Genomic DNA, 15,898 nt, shown 5'->3' with positions numbered 1-15,898 from the left:
GTGGACGTGGCACATCCCCTTCCGGTTGTGACCTCAGCCACAGAAACCAGTGCCAAAGCAGTTTGCGCTCTAGACCGAGGAAGAGCAGATTTTAGAGGGCCTGTGGACAGGCGGGCTGCAGGAGTGAGGAAGGCGTTGGTGCGGCGGTCTGGTGCTGGGTAGGAGGCGGCCTCTTTGCGGGGCCAGGCCACTGCCTCCCTCTCTCACCTTCCCCATCCCCAGCTGCCTGCCCAATCCCATACCAAAATGAGCTTGGAGTGCATGGCAGGCTGGACCACCAGGCTTTGTGCAGATTTTCTTCAAATCGAACGACCAAGTGCAACCCAAAGCTGCAGGGAACGTTGAGATTCCCCCGCTTATCCAGGATTCTGTGTGAGCATGCTCTCTGGCCCGCCTCAGCCCCTTTCAAGCCTTGGTTCTGGACTCAGAATTGGTTAAAATCAATCTTCAGTTTGAATACCTGTAAAATGAGGATAATCACTGTTCCTGCCTCATCCGGTGAATGGAGCACTAGGTGAGATAAGGCAGGTGAAGAGCTCAGACAGGAGTTATTTCAAGGAGAGCTCTGAGTAACAGGGAGGGGTCTGAATTCTTACTGTCAAGCTGAGCAGCAACCCGCAGAGCACTTAGGGCCGGGAATAGTTCTCTGCTGCCATCTAGTGGCGTTTGAGGAATAACACCCCAGTAACGGTCAGCAAGGAAAGCTCCCATATCCAAAAGCTTCTGAGCCAATGACCAACGAATGTGTCACACACCCGGGGCCATGCTCCGGATGCCCTCACCTGTGCCCAGGAAGCTGTCTGTTGGAATGTGGACTCACTGAGGCGAGACCTAGCTAGGGTGTGGCGCCTACTAAACAGATCACCTTCCCTCGGTTCTGACCTGTGCATGTCTTATGCCAGGCCCACCCCCCTCAGTTCCCCAGGGTAGTTTTGGAGCCAAACGTACAAGCTTAGAGAACCTCTTAAGTCATCACAGCTGCCAGAGTGGTACAAAACAAAGATTTATTTTGCAAATGAAAAAGGCAGCCCAGGAGACCCAGAAAAAAGGAAGGCAAGGCAGAGAGCAGAAAGCCGGGATATGGAAAGACTGCAGAGAAGATCCAGACTGGCAGCCCCAGGGAAAGTGGGGGAGGCCTGCTGGGGAGCGACCCAGGCCCCGCCTCGGGGCTGGGGCTGGAGGAGCCTTGGGGACTCAACTCCAAGTACAGCATTTGCAGGAGGAGCTGAACACCAGGCCTGTTGGGCAACTCTGCTGGAACAGCCGGCCCCCTGCACAGCTGTAGTAGCTAGACCGTTGCCCGGGGTTAGGGTAGAGCCCATCAGCTTTGCCCTGGCAAAAGGTGTCCTGTCCAGGGCTGGGGCCATGCTCAGGTTCAGAGGGCTGACCCGGTGCTGGAACTTCAGGCTCTGAGGGTCCTGAAGGTACGTACGGAAGACCTAGGAAGACACTGAAGATTCAACCAAACCTTCCCAAGGGCTCCTAAACCCTCAGGCCAAGCACACAGACAGCAGCCACAGGCAGCCCAACACCCTGTGCCCGGCAGAGCACAGCCAGACAACAGCCACAACAGCAGGAACACAGTGCCACGGACACCTGGTTACACATCTAACAGGCAGCTGATGGCCATGTACCACCCGCAAACCCAACCACAAACGCGAAGGGAGCTAGGGGACCCACATCGCAGGCTGCATGTCAGCTTTCTCCCTGCTAGATGGAGCAAGCTGCTGCACCCAGGCCGAGGACCCTCTGGAGGGGGAAGCCATGCTTACAACACCCTGGCAGACATTGCTACAGCCAGGAAGAGAAGAGCGTGGAAGGAGGAGGGTTTCCACAGTTTCCTTAGCTCATGGGGGTGCATGAAACTTGGGAAATTACAGTATTGGGGCAAAATTATTTCCTCAGAAGGACCCAAGACCTATGGCTTGTTGGGGGCTGGGGTGTGTCTGTACCCCATCTCCAAATCCCACCCCTAGGTTCTGGCCCCTGACTCACTCAGCTCCCGCCGCAGCGTCTGGATGAGCGGGTAGCGGCCCTGGCTGCAGGAGACGCCAGCGAAGTCGTCCAAGTCCAGGGTCCAGACCATGGCCCCGCCCAGTCCCTTCTGCTTCAGGTAACTGACCTACACAGGGAGGAGATGCAGTCGAGGACCCCGGGTGAGCCTGACTTCCTTGTGTGGACAGGCCTGTGGGCAGTTGGAGCTTCTGCAGAGAGCCCTGGACAGGGAGCCTGCATGGCTGAGTCCTGATCCCAGCTGGCCATCAGCCATGTGTAGTCCCCTTGCTGACATAAGCATGGCCTGGGGTGGGAGCGGGGGAGGGGGAGAAATCATGTGGAGTGTGTGCCTCTCCCTAACTGGGTGCCTTCACATCTGGGTCATTTCTAGGCTGAGCTGCTTTATTTGAGGTATTATCTGCTGGTCAAGTTCAGTTACCATAGGGAGCAACTAAGTTTCCCAAAAGATCTGAATCAAGTTTTACTTCTGTCTTCACGTCTTTGTCCTCCCTGAGAGCCTCCTTCCCCCACCAGATTCCTGAGGTTTCCGCAGGGTATGGCTGTGGGTTCCCTCAGACTGGGCTTCTCCATCCCCTAATCTTGCAGAAGGCCATAGCGCTCGTGCTTGGAGTGGGACTGGCAACTGGAGGGCAGAGTGGTCTGGGCCCCTTGCTGACCCCAGTCTCACCTACCTTCCTTTCTATACCCACCCCATTCAGGGGTCTAGCTACATGGGCCTACACTTTGTCTCAGAGTCCGTCTTGCACTTTCTTCCCTGATATGTCTTTGCCCACCTTCTATGCTTTCAGACTTCTCTGAAACTCCCATCTCCCCGTGCCAAGATCACGCTCTCCCTTTGGTTCTCCCAGAGCACTGTGTCTCCATCTCTAGAAAAACCCACCACTGTCAGCCACACTTGATAACTGATGTGGAAGGTATGGAGGAACAGGTACAACATCCCTTAACAGGAGCTAAGGACCTCACGGAGGACAGTGGCATGGACACAGATAAATGCACTAAATCTTCGGGCACCAGTATTGGACAGGAGGGGAGGGGATCCTATAAGTCAATCAACGGGTCTATAATCTGAACAGGCACGAAATACTGCCAATGGGGTGAACAAAACCATAGGCTTCACCATATGTATTTCTCCTCTTAATGTGTCTGTAGAATTTGTGCAGTATTTGGTAAAATACAAATCCTTTCAATGTCTTTTTTTAGTCAATAGGTAGTAGAGACAAAAAATGTTATCATACGGAGATTTGTGAAGTGTTGGGACATTTAAAATGATACTCACCTGAGGGGGTCCTGGATGCCCTCATTCCACATCATCGACAGGCCCAGGCTGCCCAGGACCACTCCCCTCCCAGCAGGGCTGGGCCTCACCTTAGCTTTGAAGCTTTCCACATCATCAAAGCCCACCCACTGGTTGTCCCGGAAGAGGTAGGGCACCTTCTGGTCCTGGATTCTGTGCTCAGTGGCTCCTTTCCAGGAGCAGATCTGTGGGAGCAGAGGGCGGCACTGGGGAGGAGGAGGAAGGCTCCAGCAGGTACTGCCCCTCCCTGCCAGGAGGGGACTAGAGCTTGGAAAATTCCTGTCTGAGGAAGCCTGCAGAATCTTGTAGATTCTGCACTGAGTGACTTAGAAGACTGGACTCAGTATAACCTAAAGAATAAATGCAAGATGACACCGGTGGGAAGGAATTCCCCTGACCAGAATTCTGAGCCTTGCATCCTCACTCAGAAATGGTGGGAGAAGGAATCTCTCCCTCCCAGGCAGCCCCTACCCTCCATAATACCCAGGGTGGCTATGGATTTTCCTACCTCATAGTAAGCCAGAATTCCTCCCTCCTTGGTGAAGGGGCCAGGGGTACCAGACCCTGTGGCTGGGGCCCCCACTCTGGTGTCTGACGAGGAGGCCAGAGTGAAGGATCGTCCATAGGTGGGCATGCCAAGGATCAGTTTGTTGGCAGGGGCCCCTTTCTGCAGCCACAGTTGCACAGCAGCGTCCTGGCAGTGGAGAAGGAGACAGGATTGATTTTCTCTGCTGTCTAATTCCAGGGGACCCAGAGACAGAGCGAAGAAGGCAGGGACCCCTCAGCTGGAGCTTCAAGGACCCCTATTAGTATTCCAGCCCTGCCCCATCTTCTCTACAGCCTGTCTTAGACCCTCGGCCCCAGTGAAGAAGCTGCAAGGCATGATAACCAAAGAGCACAAGCTTTGGAATCAGATGACCACTCACTTAACAACATGTACTGCCGCCCCACTGTCTGCCAGGCACTATCCCAGATGCTTCAGATGTACCCGTGAACAAAGCAGACATAGATCCCTTACTCAGCAACTTATTCAACCTCACTGAGCCTCAGGCTTCCTGTCTGTAAAATGGAAATAATGAAAATCTCTCTCTCTAAGGGCATGAGGAGTGTATAAAGTCTAGCACAGTGTGGCTAGGCACGGTGGCTCACACCTGTAATCCCAGTACTTTGGGAAGCCAAGGTGAGAGGAGTGCCTGAGCCCAGGAGTTGAAGATGAGCCTGGGCAACATGGCAAGACTTGTCTCTACAACAAATAAAAAACATTAGCCGGGCAGGAGGATTGCCTGAGCCTAGGACGTTGAGGTTGTAGTGAACCATGATTGTGCCACTGCACTCCAGTGTGGGTGACAGAGTGAGACTCCAACTCAAAAAAAGGTCTAGCCCAGTGAAATGCAAGGTAGCTATGATCATCATCATTATTGCTATTGTTTAAGTTTCACCCCAAGTATAAGTGCAGGGAATTGGGTCCATCTTATCTCTCTCTGTATTCCCAATGCCTAGAACAATGTCAGACACGTAGATGCTCAAATAGAACAAAGGCTTCCTTACCTGCTTCAATCACATATTACGTGATGTAAACCCCCAGGCCTGTGACACAAGGTAGTATTTATGTTGGATAAATGACTAATGAAGTTTCTTTCCTCAGGTCAGGAATATGGCTCACTTTGCCCACACAGTTACCCTAGTTTTGTCAGGTCGAGTTACTCTGAGCACACTTAGCACTTAGGTAAAGAACAGTTTTCACTATTTCTATTTACATTTATTTCTTTCTGTCAGTCGACATCATTTATCTTTGATCAGACTGAACCTTCCTGAGGGCAGAAGTCAGGGCCTCTCCTAACTTTATATACGGCAGTTGCTCTATTCCCCAGGTTCGAGTGCAGTGGTGTGATCACAGCTCACTGCAGCCTCATCCTCCTGGGTTCAAGCAGTCCTCCTGCCTCAGCCTTCTGAGTAACTGAGACTACAAGCATGCACTACCACACCTGGATTTTTGTTGTTGTTGTTGTTGTTGTTGCAGAGACGGGAGGAATCTCACTATGTTGCCCAGGCTGGTCTCAAACTCCTGGCCTCAAGCAATTCTCCTGTCTTGGCCTCCCAGAGTACTGGGATTACAATCATGAGCCATCATGTCCATTCTATATATTCCTTTTATAAGCTCTCTCTATAATTTAAAAGTCAGGAATGACCATATTGTTTTACTCTCTTAAAGCAAACAACAACAAGCCCTAAATTAAAATGCTTTTTATTTTGGAGGAGCCCATATCTCTAAGTCAGCTAGAGTGGAACATTTTATACTTTCTGGCTCCTTCACTAATAAAGTGCATCTCTTTGGGCCAGTGAGTCAGACATCTATATTGCACGCAGAGCCTGATCTCTCCACCCCTGTGTAGAAAATGGTGTGGGTTTTGGAGGAAGCTCTGCCGCTGAGGAGCTCCCAGCCTATGCTCGCCATGCTGAGTGCCTTGAATGCACTGAGGAAGGGGGGCCTTCTTCCTATAAATAAGAAGCCTTCTACTCACCACACTGTGTGTCTAGGGCTTGCTTCTCACCAGAGGGGTGACTTTTCCTAACTTGCAACAGAGAAGAGACCACTGGACAGGGCTTACTGGATAGGGCAGTCCTGCCCCACCCCTCCAGCCACTCACCACGTTGAGTTCAGCCTCTGCACCGCTCTCTCCCTGCCCCTTGTAAAGAGGGCTGTTATGTCCTGTGACTCTCTCCCAAGAGCCATGAAAGTCATAGGCCATAAGGTTGATGAAATCCAGGCTCCTGCAGGAGGTATAGAAGAGGGGATGAGGAGCAAGTGACCGGAGGGACCCCTCCTTCCTTGCTCCTGCCTCTTACAGGGCATGGCCCAGGGAGCGACCCCTAGGGTCAGAGGCTGGAGTGGCAGGCTGGCCTGTGGCTCTGAAGAAGGTGACAGACAGCTCTCCCAGCCAGCTGCCTTTGGAGGCCGTTGCCATTCAAACTGAGGCTGGCACTCATGTCTTGGGCAGCCTTGCCTCAGCACCCCCAGACCCTTTCTTTTCTACTCAGCAAACCTGCTCTCCAGGTGTGTTGGAGGAACCTCAGCGAGGTGCGTCTCCAGCTGTAGTGTGCACACACGTTACCTGGGGAATCTCATCCAAATGAAGGCTCTTATTCAGTCGACCTACAGTGGGTCCTAAGAGTCTGCATTTCTAACAAGTACCCAGGGGTGTGGAGGCTGCGGGTCTACACACCAAACTTGGAGAAGCAAGGAGCTAGATAACCCATTCTCTTGGAGATGTGAGAGACTTCACTCCCCCACCCACCAATCCCCCTACCAGGGGTGTTTTCACTTTAAGAGTTAGTTCTCAGAGAAGAAGGCAAAGATCCCAAAAGAAGGATCTGAACCAGCAGCGTGGCACTCACAGTGGGCAAACCCTTCCAGGATTTGCTGGTTGTGGGGCGGGGCTTTCCCAAAGGTGCCTTGCAGGTGAACGCCTGCTCTACTCCTGGGGAAGCTCAGCCTGCCCCTGGCCTCTCCCACCTGAGAGAGCACGAGTGCGGGAAATCTGCCTGAGACAACTCACTGGGCAATTTTGTCCACCTCATATCCAGCCTCCACGGAGCCTCGCCCAGCTGGGACAGCTGCACTCAAGAGGAGTCGTTCCTTCTTTGAGGACTGGGCTTCCTGCTGGAAAGCGCTGGCCAAGTCCTGTGGGGGCAATTCAGAGTAAACACAGAGTCAGGCGCCAGGCAGGCCTCTGTGAGGTCCCAAGTAGACGTTCACTCTTGGGAGTCTGAAAACTGACCACAGGGCTGATCTGTGCAGTACAAATGTATGAAGCAGCTGTCCCTGGGGGCAGAGCACCCCCATGGGTGTTGTGGGTTCACAGCTCTGGATCCCTTGGCACCAGAGCTGTGCGATCCCTACTCCTCCTGGCCATACCTGCACCAGGGCTGTGAAATGCTCCTTATCTATGGCAGGGCTCCCCCGGCTTCCTGGATACTCCCAGTCAAGGTCAAGGCCATCAAAGCCATATTTGCGCAGAAACTTGATGGCTGAGTTGACAAAGATCTGACGATTGTTGGCCGAGGCCACCATATCAGTGAACCTGTGAAGTGATAAAAAGGCATATGGTTCTGCCTTGGACGGGCGAGAGGCCACACTCTTGCTCAGAGGCAAGCGAGAAATCACTCGCAATATCGGCTTTCCTGTGCCTAGACCAGGAGTGGCACTGAGAGGGCTGCTTCAGAGGTTGCTGGGATACTGGCTAGTGAGTTACTGGCCTGGATAAGAAGCACTTTCCATGCCCAAACATTGGCATCACCAGGAGCCCACTGACTCCCTAGGAGCCATGCTTCCCAAAATTCCTTCCAGAAGCTTACAACCATGTCCCTGAATTGTCCCACCCTGAATCAGACATAGCCTTCAGGCCTCCACCCCTGGCATGGAGGTTTTAAACAATAAGAGGATGACAGCAAGGTCAGCAAAGATCTGGGTGACCTGGGAGCTCGCTACTTTAGTTTCCTGTCAGGTTAACCTGGTCCTCTTTCCCCAGACTCACATTTGTAGAGTGCTGTGTGCTATTATTTCTGTTACCAGCCCAGAGCTCTTCAAAGCCCCAAGCTGCCCCAGGAGCCACCTCTCCCCGTCTCCCTTCCTCAGTGGCCATATAAGAAGCCCTGGACTTCTGGGGTGAGGGTGGGGGGGTATGTCTTAAGTTCTTTATAAACTGATCTTATTAACTTATAATTTAATTAATAGCAATAGTTCTTAAGTGGGGCCCACATACTTGGGAACATCAGGCTAGAAACCTCTGCATTTCAATACAAAATCTGTATATGAGCATTATTTTAAGAAGATGAGTCACAGCTTTCAGATTCTCAGAAGGGTTCATGTTCCAAAAAAGGTTTAAAAAGACTGTTTAGAGCTTTGGGAACCATATATTCTGGAGTTTCTAGGAAGCACATAGTTCCAAATACTCTATTCCATTATCTCCGTAAATTATCAAAAGTGTTCCAGAAATACCAATATTTTGGCATCCAAGTTCAATCTCACAGGCTACATTTTACACCCAGGAGTGGAACAAAAATTATTTCTCAGATAGTATGTCCTCCTTTAGAGTTCAGGAAACGTAGACACTATATATTATCTAGGGTTAGTGAAGACCTTCCCTCTTCCCATTTCATAGAGGAAGAGACAGAGGCCTGGGAAGGTCAGAGCTCTCTGAGTTGTGTATAGAGCTTGTACTTCTGGCAAGACTGGATCTACAAGAGCCTGGAGCTAAGCCCACTGCACTGCCCTGCACTGTCTTCCTGATGGGGCACCAAGAACCCAGAAGGAAAGCCAGTCCCCAGAGTTCAGTTCCCTTCACCCCACCACACCTCAGCCTGGCCCCAACTCCCCTACCAGGGCTCTCTCTGGCCACTGTACCCGGTCCCCATTCAAGGGCCCTACTACCCAGCTGCACACAGTCAACTCACTTCTGAGTGCCGAAGTTCCAGCCCCCGATGGCTAACAGAGTCTTCAGCTTGGGATTCCTGGGGAAGACAAGAGCCATGCCAGCATTTACCCTGTCAGCTCCCAGGGCTCCTTGATGGGATAGTGGGGTGAGTAGGGAATAGGGCTGAGGGTGTATAAAAATGCCTATGTGCAGGACCAGTGTCCAGACTCTGGAGACAGCTGTAGGTGGGGAAAAAAAATACATGTTCCTGACTTCAAGGACCTCCTGTCTCACTAAGGAGACACCTCTGTGTGTGCAAACATAAGAGATTCAGGAAGCAAGCCGTTAGGGCGGGTCTTAAGAGGCCTTGTGAAGGCGGCTTGAGTTGAAGGATGAATGGATCTCAGAATGAAAAAGAGCATCTTGGGAAACAGAATGAATCTCACTATCCTGATCCCTTGTAGACCTAAACGAGGAGAGCCCTTTAGGATCTCTCAGTCTACCCCCACCTCTTTCATTAAGCACAGAGAGGTGATACAACTTGCCCCAAGCCACACAGTGGGTCTGTGGCAATACTGTGCACTGGGGAAAGCTTCAGGCTGAGAGGAGACACGTGTCCCCTCCATTTCCCGTCCCCCTTCCTCTACTGTGGCTCACGTCCTCTTCAGGCCGTTGAACTCCTGGTAGAGAACCTCATCATTCCACTCGATGGTGTTGAGTTGGTGATTGTTCATGCCGGCAAAGGCGTAGATGAGGTGGGTGCAAAGGTTGGGGTCCACATCCTTGGGCAGGAAGCGAGCCGCCTCTTGTCTGTACTGAGCCCAGTTGGTGAAGTAGCAGACCAGTTTTGTAGCAGAGCCTGGCCCATTGGGACAAAGACAGAAATGGCTGTCAGAAGGGCCTTCTGGGGACTGGTGCCCTGCATCTCTCAGGCAGGTGGTGCCCTTAGTGACCATCTATACACCTGGAATAAGTCAGAGACCTGACAGCCAGAAATGGTATTTGCTTTTGTTTGGATAGAACCTCGCAGTTAGGAAAGCATTTTCAGAGGCCAGCTATGGGGTCCTCAGAGCACCCGTGAGTGGGCAGGACCATTGTCACAATCCTCATTTTATTAATAAGAAAACTGAGGCCCACCAGCTTGGGACCTGTCCCAGTAAGCACAGCTGCTACGAGGGCAGAGCAGAGGGGCTAGGTCCCAAGTCTTCTGACCCCTTGACATCCTTGAAAGTTGCTGGGCTCAGAGCCCTAACCCCCAGGGGATAGACTCTCCTCTCCAGGCTCTGGACCTCAGAGAAGGCAGTCCCAGGCAGCCTGACATAAGGCCCAGAGAGAATTACACATGGCATGCCCATCTGTTGAAGGAAGGGAGGCAGAACTTCTGAAACATGGCTTAGAATACTTCAGAATGTTAATTAAAATGCAAATAGAGAAGTAGCAGAGAAAAGGTCCCAGTTACAGGCCCTAGTTTATGTTTTCTTTAGTGTTGCATTAAAGCAATTTGCATTTACTTGTTATCCCTTGTAGAGAATCTATGTTTATCAATATCACTGCTAAGATTCTAAGAGCTTTATCTAGAAAAAGGCCGCTTGTCTCTGGCGCCCCCTACAGTGTGTGAGGGAGGGTCTGGTGGTGATGGCTCCTGCTGAAGTCAGACCTGTGCTGGGTTGACCAGGACTCAAGGAAGCAAAAATACTAGCCTCCATTTTCGCATCTGCCAAAAACAGACTTTGGGCCCATCTCTTCTTAGTCCCAGCCCCATCCGAAAATGACTGTGTGGTCTCTGGGGTCTCTTCCAGTCTGCCATTCTGTCATGATGTGGTTTGTACAGGCTGACATTTTACACCAGGGTCTTGGTGGAATGGTGAGCTTGGGCTGGAGCATATCTGTGGCTGGCTTCCTTTGCCCAGACAGGGAGGGTCTCTCTGCTCTTCCTCCAGCCCCCACAGGGCCAGGGAGAGGGTGACAGAGGTAGAAGGGTGCCCAAGTTGCTATAGGAGGGTTTCAGGAAGAGAAAGCTCAGGCAGACCTCAACTGGAACCCAGGAGTGCAAAGGGCTAAACCTGGGTACATGCATAGTCACTGACCTTGACCAGAGGGCACCTAGAAATGGAGCTTGCTGGTGGGGCTGGGAGTGTCGTGATGCAGGCGGATCGGTGAACTCGCCAAAGCAAAAGGAGAAAGGAGGGGACTGACCCAGAGAACACATCCCTGACCATCTAGGAAGGAGCCATGAGGCTCTTTATCATACCATGTTGTAACATATTAAATACTGTGCATGGATTTTTGTACTATGGAGAAAATAAAGCAGGGACTCCAGACATTGGTGCCTGGGTTGAAATCCCAGCTCTGTAGCTTACCAGCTGTGTAGCTTGGCTTCCTCCTCTGTGAAGTTGCACCTCACATGATGTGTGGGCTAAAAGTTCATATTCATAAAACACTTAGAAAAATGTTACTCAGTATAGCTCTGTCCTACGTGCTTGTACACTTATCCTTAGTCCATGCAAAGTCCTATTATGGTTACCATACTTCAGTGAAGCCCAGAAGCGGCCTGCACTAAGAACTTCTGAGAAATTGTCAACCCTTCCGTCTTTCCCACACTTGCTATTTCTGTGGTCCCTGTTCTTCCTTTCTGTGAGACCAAGAGGGGAAATGTACGTCCAGTGCCACAGCCCAGAAAGAAGGGGAGCAGCCACAGGACCGGGGTCTGAGGAGTCGGCATTCCCAGGGGTGCTGATGCCCAGGGAGTGGGGTAGGATGGGAGGGGGACCCAGGGATCTGAGTTGCTGAAGAGCCCCAGAGATCTCTTTTCAGAGAGTTCCATTTTCATAAGAAGGAGCCCCCCCACCTCTCTCAAGTTCCCATCCAGTCAGTTCAACAGACACAAGAGCAAGTGGGTCCTTGCTGAGCTGAGCGGCTGGGGACAAAGAGCTGGATAAGATTTAGGTTCCTCACCTCAGTAGCTCAGAGTCTAGTGGGAGGAGACACCTACACCAGTCATGATTGTCTAATACTGTAAAATGCACTCAGGTGCTGCGAGGACCCAGAGGTGGGAGTAGGTGCTCTCGGGGAAGACCTGAGAGATGCTGACATGAAAGCTGGCTCTGCGGATGTGCAGGAGCTCAGCTGGTAGATAAGGGGCAGGAACCTTCCTGGGAGAAGGAACAGCAGGGCTGCTAAGGGGTCAAAGACACTTACAAGGAGCTGAGCTTTGGAGGAGAGTCCCCGCTGAAATCTGGCAAGAGCTCTAGGTGTGTGTGGGGTTGAGGGTCAGGGAGGGATGTGGGGGAATGTAGCAGAGCCCAGGGAAGGAGCTGAGGAGCCAAGGGCTATCTTCAAGAGAGATGCCACTTACCCCATTGGATCATCAGCAGAACCATGAAACCTGAAGCAACGAGAGAGAGAGAAGATCTGGTTACGCATGACGTCCCGGTCATCTTCCCAGGCCCACAGCCTATGGAAGTGCAGGAGCTGCGGGTGGTCAAGGAGGGCTGATTTCATAAAATCAAGTTTTCTCCTTCCAGAAGGGACCCGAAGGGCACTGTGTCTATCCTTTCACCCAGGCCACACAGCAGGAGCCCCTTCCCAGCCTGGGCTGGCCCCAGGAACCGATGGAAAGATTCATGGGCTGAGGCATCACTCTCTCTAGGGCCTCAGTAGAAGGTGGTGTGGATTTAGGAAGATTGTGGAAAAACTGACTTGTGAGTTATTCAGACAGAAAGCTTCTCTTTGGGGCAAGAAGAAAACCCAACCTGGGGCTAGAAAGAACAGCTCTGAAAGGGCTAGATGGAGGGATCCCATCTTCTGGTGAGGGTCCCACACCTGTGCTGTCTTCGCCCTCATAAAGACTTCCTGCAGCGTTCCTACTGCCTGGCTGTGCTACCAACATCCTTGGAGACCTAGGTCTCAGTAGAACTCCTTCAAAGAGATTTCTTCCACCTGGGGACCCTCGATTATTATTGTTATCCTAATACAGCCTGCATGAAAATTAGCAAGGACAGCCAGCGTCGTGGCCCCCGGGCTGCCCCCCTGCAGGATAACCAACATGGGGTTGGGGAGAAACCTCTTGGCAGTGGGTACTTCTTAGATAAGGCCAAAAGTAAAGACCTAAGAACATGGGGAAGACAAAAAGACTCAATGCAGAGGTCTTATTGACTGGGCTTTTAGAAAAGAAAAAGGAAAGTCATCCTCAGCCTGTTGAGAAAAGCCTTTCCTTGCAACACAAAGGCCCTTGGGCTGAAAGAGCCCACAAGCAACCCACAGAAAAGGTAATCAATCAAGCCAGGAGGCAGGGGAGGGATGGAATGGCAAACTGCAGTAAGGGCCACAAACATGCACATCCCACTCCCCACAGCTCCCAGGGTTCGGCCCACTCTCCCTACCAGTGCCCACTCACTTGTCCAGGCCACGGACCACGCCATGCTGCTGGCTCAGTGGCAGGCTCCAGCCCCACGCAAACCACCTTTTCAGGTCCTGCCCTGCTCTTATCTGGTTGCCCTGTCCCACCCTGGCCAGGAATTTTGAAACCAGGGGGACAGAGGGAAGAGGGGGGCTGGGGGTGGGATGGGGAGGGGTAAGATGTCAAGTAGCACGGATTGGGCAAACTTGACACAATGGCCTTTAGCAATTCTTGCTTCTCTGGAACAATCACAAGGTGAAAACGGGGCTCTCAGTGTTGCCAAACCAGGAGGCAGAGCAAGGAAAACAGGAAGTGTCTCTGAACTTCCTGCTGGAGGAGCATGACTCGGAAGTTCTTTGAGTGGGTGGGGAGGGCCAGGAGCAGCCCCAGATTAAATGAAGCTTTGGAGGAAGAGAAATGACTCACGAGTCAAGGCAGCTGACTCCAGACCAGCTCCCTCGCTTCTTCACTGCCCTCTCTCGAATTCAGTCTTCCCATCTGTAAGATAATGGGGTTGCAAATATAATGCATTTTTCATGACAGATATATATGTATTATACCCACATAATAGTAATCTTTTTATGTTCATTGAGAGAAATTTACAACGATAAATAGTGACTGTGAATTTGGTAATAGTTTTTACTTGTCTGTTTTTTATGAAAAAATCACAGCCACCTTTACTCATTTCCTAGGGCTGCTGTAACAAATAGCCACAAACTGGGTGACTTAAACAGCAGAAATGTGTTCTCTCATAGGTCTGGAGGACGGAAGCCTCAAATCAAGGTGTTAGCAGAGCCACCCTTTCTCCCAAGGCTCTAGGGCAGAATCTGGTCCATAAATGAATAATATAATTGCCAATAATTGTAGATAGATTTGAATGCCTAGGTTTTCTAGACTCTAGGACCAGCAATAATAACAGTTTGGTAAGATAGCTGGATTTAAAGTAAATATACAAAAATTAATAGCTTTTCTCCATATTAGCAATAACCCATTAGAAATAGAAATTAGGAAAATGTCTGATTCATAGAATTGGCCAAGGCTATAAAAGGCTGGACATGGTGGCTCACACCAGTAATCCCAGCACTTTGGGAGGCCGAGGCAGAAGGATCGCTTGAGCCCAGGAGTTTGAGACCAGCTTGGACAACATACTGAGATCTCATCTCTACAAAAAAATTAGCTGGATGTGGTGGTGCACCCTGTAGTCCTAGCTACTGGGGAGACTGAGGTGGAAGGATCCCTTGATTCCAGGAGATCGAAGCTGCAGTGAGCTGGGGTGATGCCACTGCACTCCAGCCTGGGCAACAGAGTGAGACCTCGGCTCAAAAACAAACAAGCAAACAAAAAACCCAGCAGAATAAATATATATTTGGTCTCTGCCCCCCATTTCTGGCACAGACATCTCAAAACCCTTGAAGCGTCTTGAGTGACAGGGGTTCTAGGTGCGTCTTTTGTTCTGATTATTTTGTCTTTGACCCTTCTAATCACTTGGAATTTCCTGGGTACTAGGAGTGTCTTTTGTTCTGGTAAGATGACTCTTGGTGGGCTCCTGGAGAGGGACTGGTCACCAGAAAGACCATGCCATGGCTAGAAGCTTGAAGCATTTAGTTCCACCCGCTATCCTCAGAGAAGAAGGGAGGGGATAAAGATTGAGTTAATAATTGATCATGCTTAAATGAGGAAGCCTCCATAAAAATCCACAAACTACAGGGCTGAAGAGCTTCCGGGTTGCTGAATCATGGAGGTGTCTAGGATGTTGTGTGCCCCAGAGAGGGCATGGAAGCACCGTGCACCTTCCCATATGCCTCACCCAATGCAGCTCTCCCATTGTTCATCTGTATCATTTGTAATATGCTTTACAAAGAATAAGTGAAGTGTTTCCCTGGGTTTTGGTGAGCAGTCCTAACAAATTATCGAACCTGAGGAGGGGGTTGCAGGAACCTCAATTCTGGCTGGTCAGATGCACAGGTCACAACCCGGGACATCCAAAGTGGGAGAGGTCTTGTAGGCTGAGCCTTCAACCTGTGGGATCTGACTTTAACTCCTGGAAGATGGTGTTGGAGTTGAATTAAATTATAGGACACCCTGTTGAAGTCTGCTGGAGAATTGCCTGGCATGTGGGAGAAGCTCCCGTGCCTCTGGTGTCAGAAGGGAAGTATGGAGAGTGACCACGAGGATCGTAGGAGAAGACAGTCAGCCAGTTTCCACCCGCCTTCCAGCCACATTCTGCTCAGTACGCCCTGAGTACTCCAGTCCTGTTTCATGAACACGAGTGTGTCAAGACCTTCCCCACCTCAAGGTCTTGGCACAGCCTGCCCCCTCTGCCTGGAGTATGTTTTCTTTCTCCTTCTCATGCTGCCGTCACCTCCTCAGGAGGCCTCCCCCTGACTGTTTTCCTCTCCATGGCAGGTCACTCCTGCTGCTCTCTCTCAAAGCAGAGGACAAGTTTTTTTCCCTTCCCTGGCCTTTATTCTGACTTGCAATTATTTATTTATTTGGTGAGCTTGTGTATTTAACGTGTGTTGCTCTCCCTAGACTGGAAGTCCCAAGAGCAGGGCCATGTCTGTCTGTCCGTTACTGTGCCCAACAGCCAGGGGCCAGCGTCAAGAAGAGGCCTCAATAAATATCTGTGGGGTGAGTTGATTATTGAAGGCTATTTCTTCAGTAGCCCTCACAACTCAATGTCAAGTGCTTTGTGAATCGCTGGTTGTTGTGAGAAGGGCAAACTGCCACTTAAAATCTCTTGCTGTTAGCAGGAACCATTCTCCCCACGTTGCA

General features: G+C 51.0%; 1 protein-coding gene across 2 annotated transcripts; it reads right to left on the bottom strand.

Moving 5' to 3' along the window:
• Window positions 1–929: 929 nt before the first annotated feature.
• CHIT1 (chitinase 1) lies at window positions 930–13,241 on the bottom strand. Of its 2 annotated transcripts, XM_008060460.1 has the most exons (11): window positions 13,121–13,241; window positions 12,080–12,109; window positions 9,382–9,583; window positions 8,765–8,821; window positions 7,227–7,392; window positions 6,868–6,992; window positions 5,959–6,082; window positions 3,819–4,004; window positions 3,382–3,495; window positions 1,996–2,122; window positions 930–1,439 (listed from the first exon to the last, which is right to left on the bottom strand). In XM_008060460.1, exons 1-11 carry the CDS (start codon window positions 13,143–13,145, stop codon window positions 1,195–1,197), a joined length of 1,401 nt encoding a protein of 466 aa, XP_008058651.1. In that variant the 5' UTR covers window positions 13,146–13,241; the 3' UTR covers window positions 930–1,194. The 2 variants fall into 2 exon arrangements, with proteins under 2 accessions (XP_008058651.1, XP_008058652.1); XM_008060461.1 differs by lacking the exon at window positions 8,765–8,821.
• Between the last annotated feature and the right edge of the window lie 2,657 nt (window positions 13,242–15,898).

Source organism: Carlito syrichta, unplaced genomic scaffold (assembly GCF_000164805.1).
Source record: "Carlito syrichta isolate Samal-C Ts95f unplaced genomic scaffold, Tarsius_syrichta-2.0.1 Scaffold304629, whole genome shotgun sequence".
NCBI lineage: Eukaryota > Metazoa > Chordata > Mammalia > Primates > Tarsiidae > Carlito > Carlito syrichta.
The sequence above is the reverse complement of the archived record's forward strand: the minus strand, read 5'-3'. Positions and strand labels throughout refer to the sequence as shown.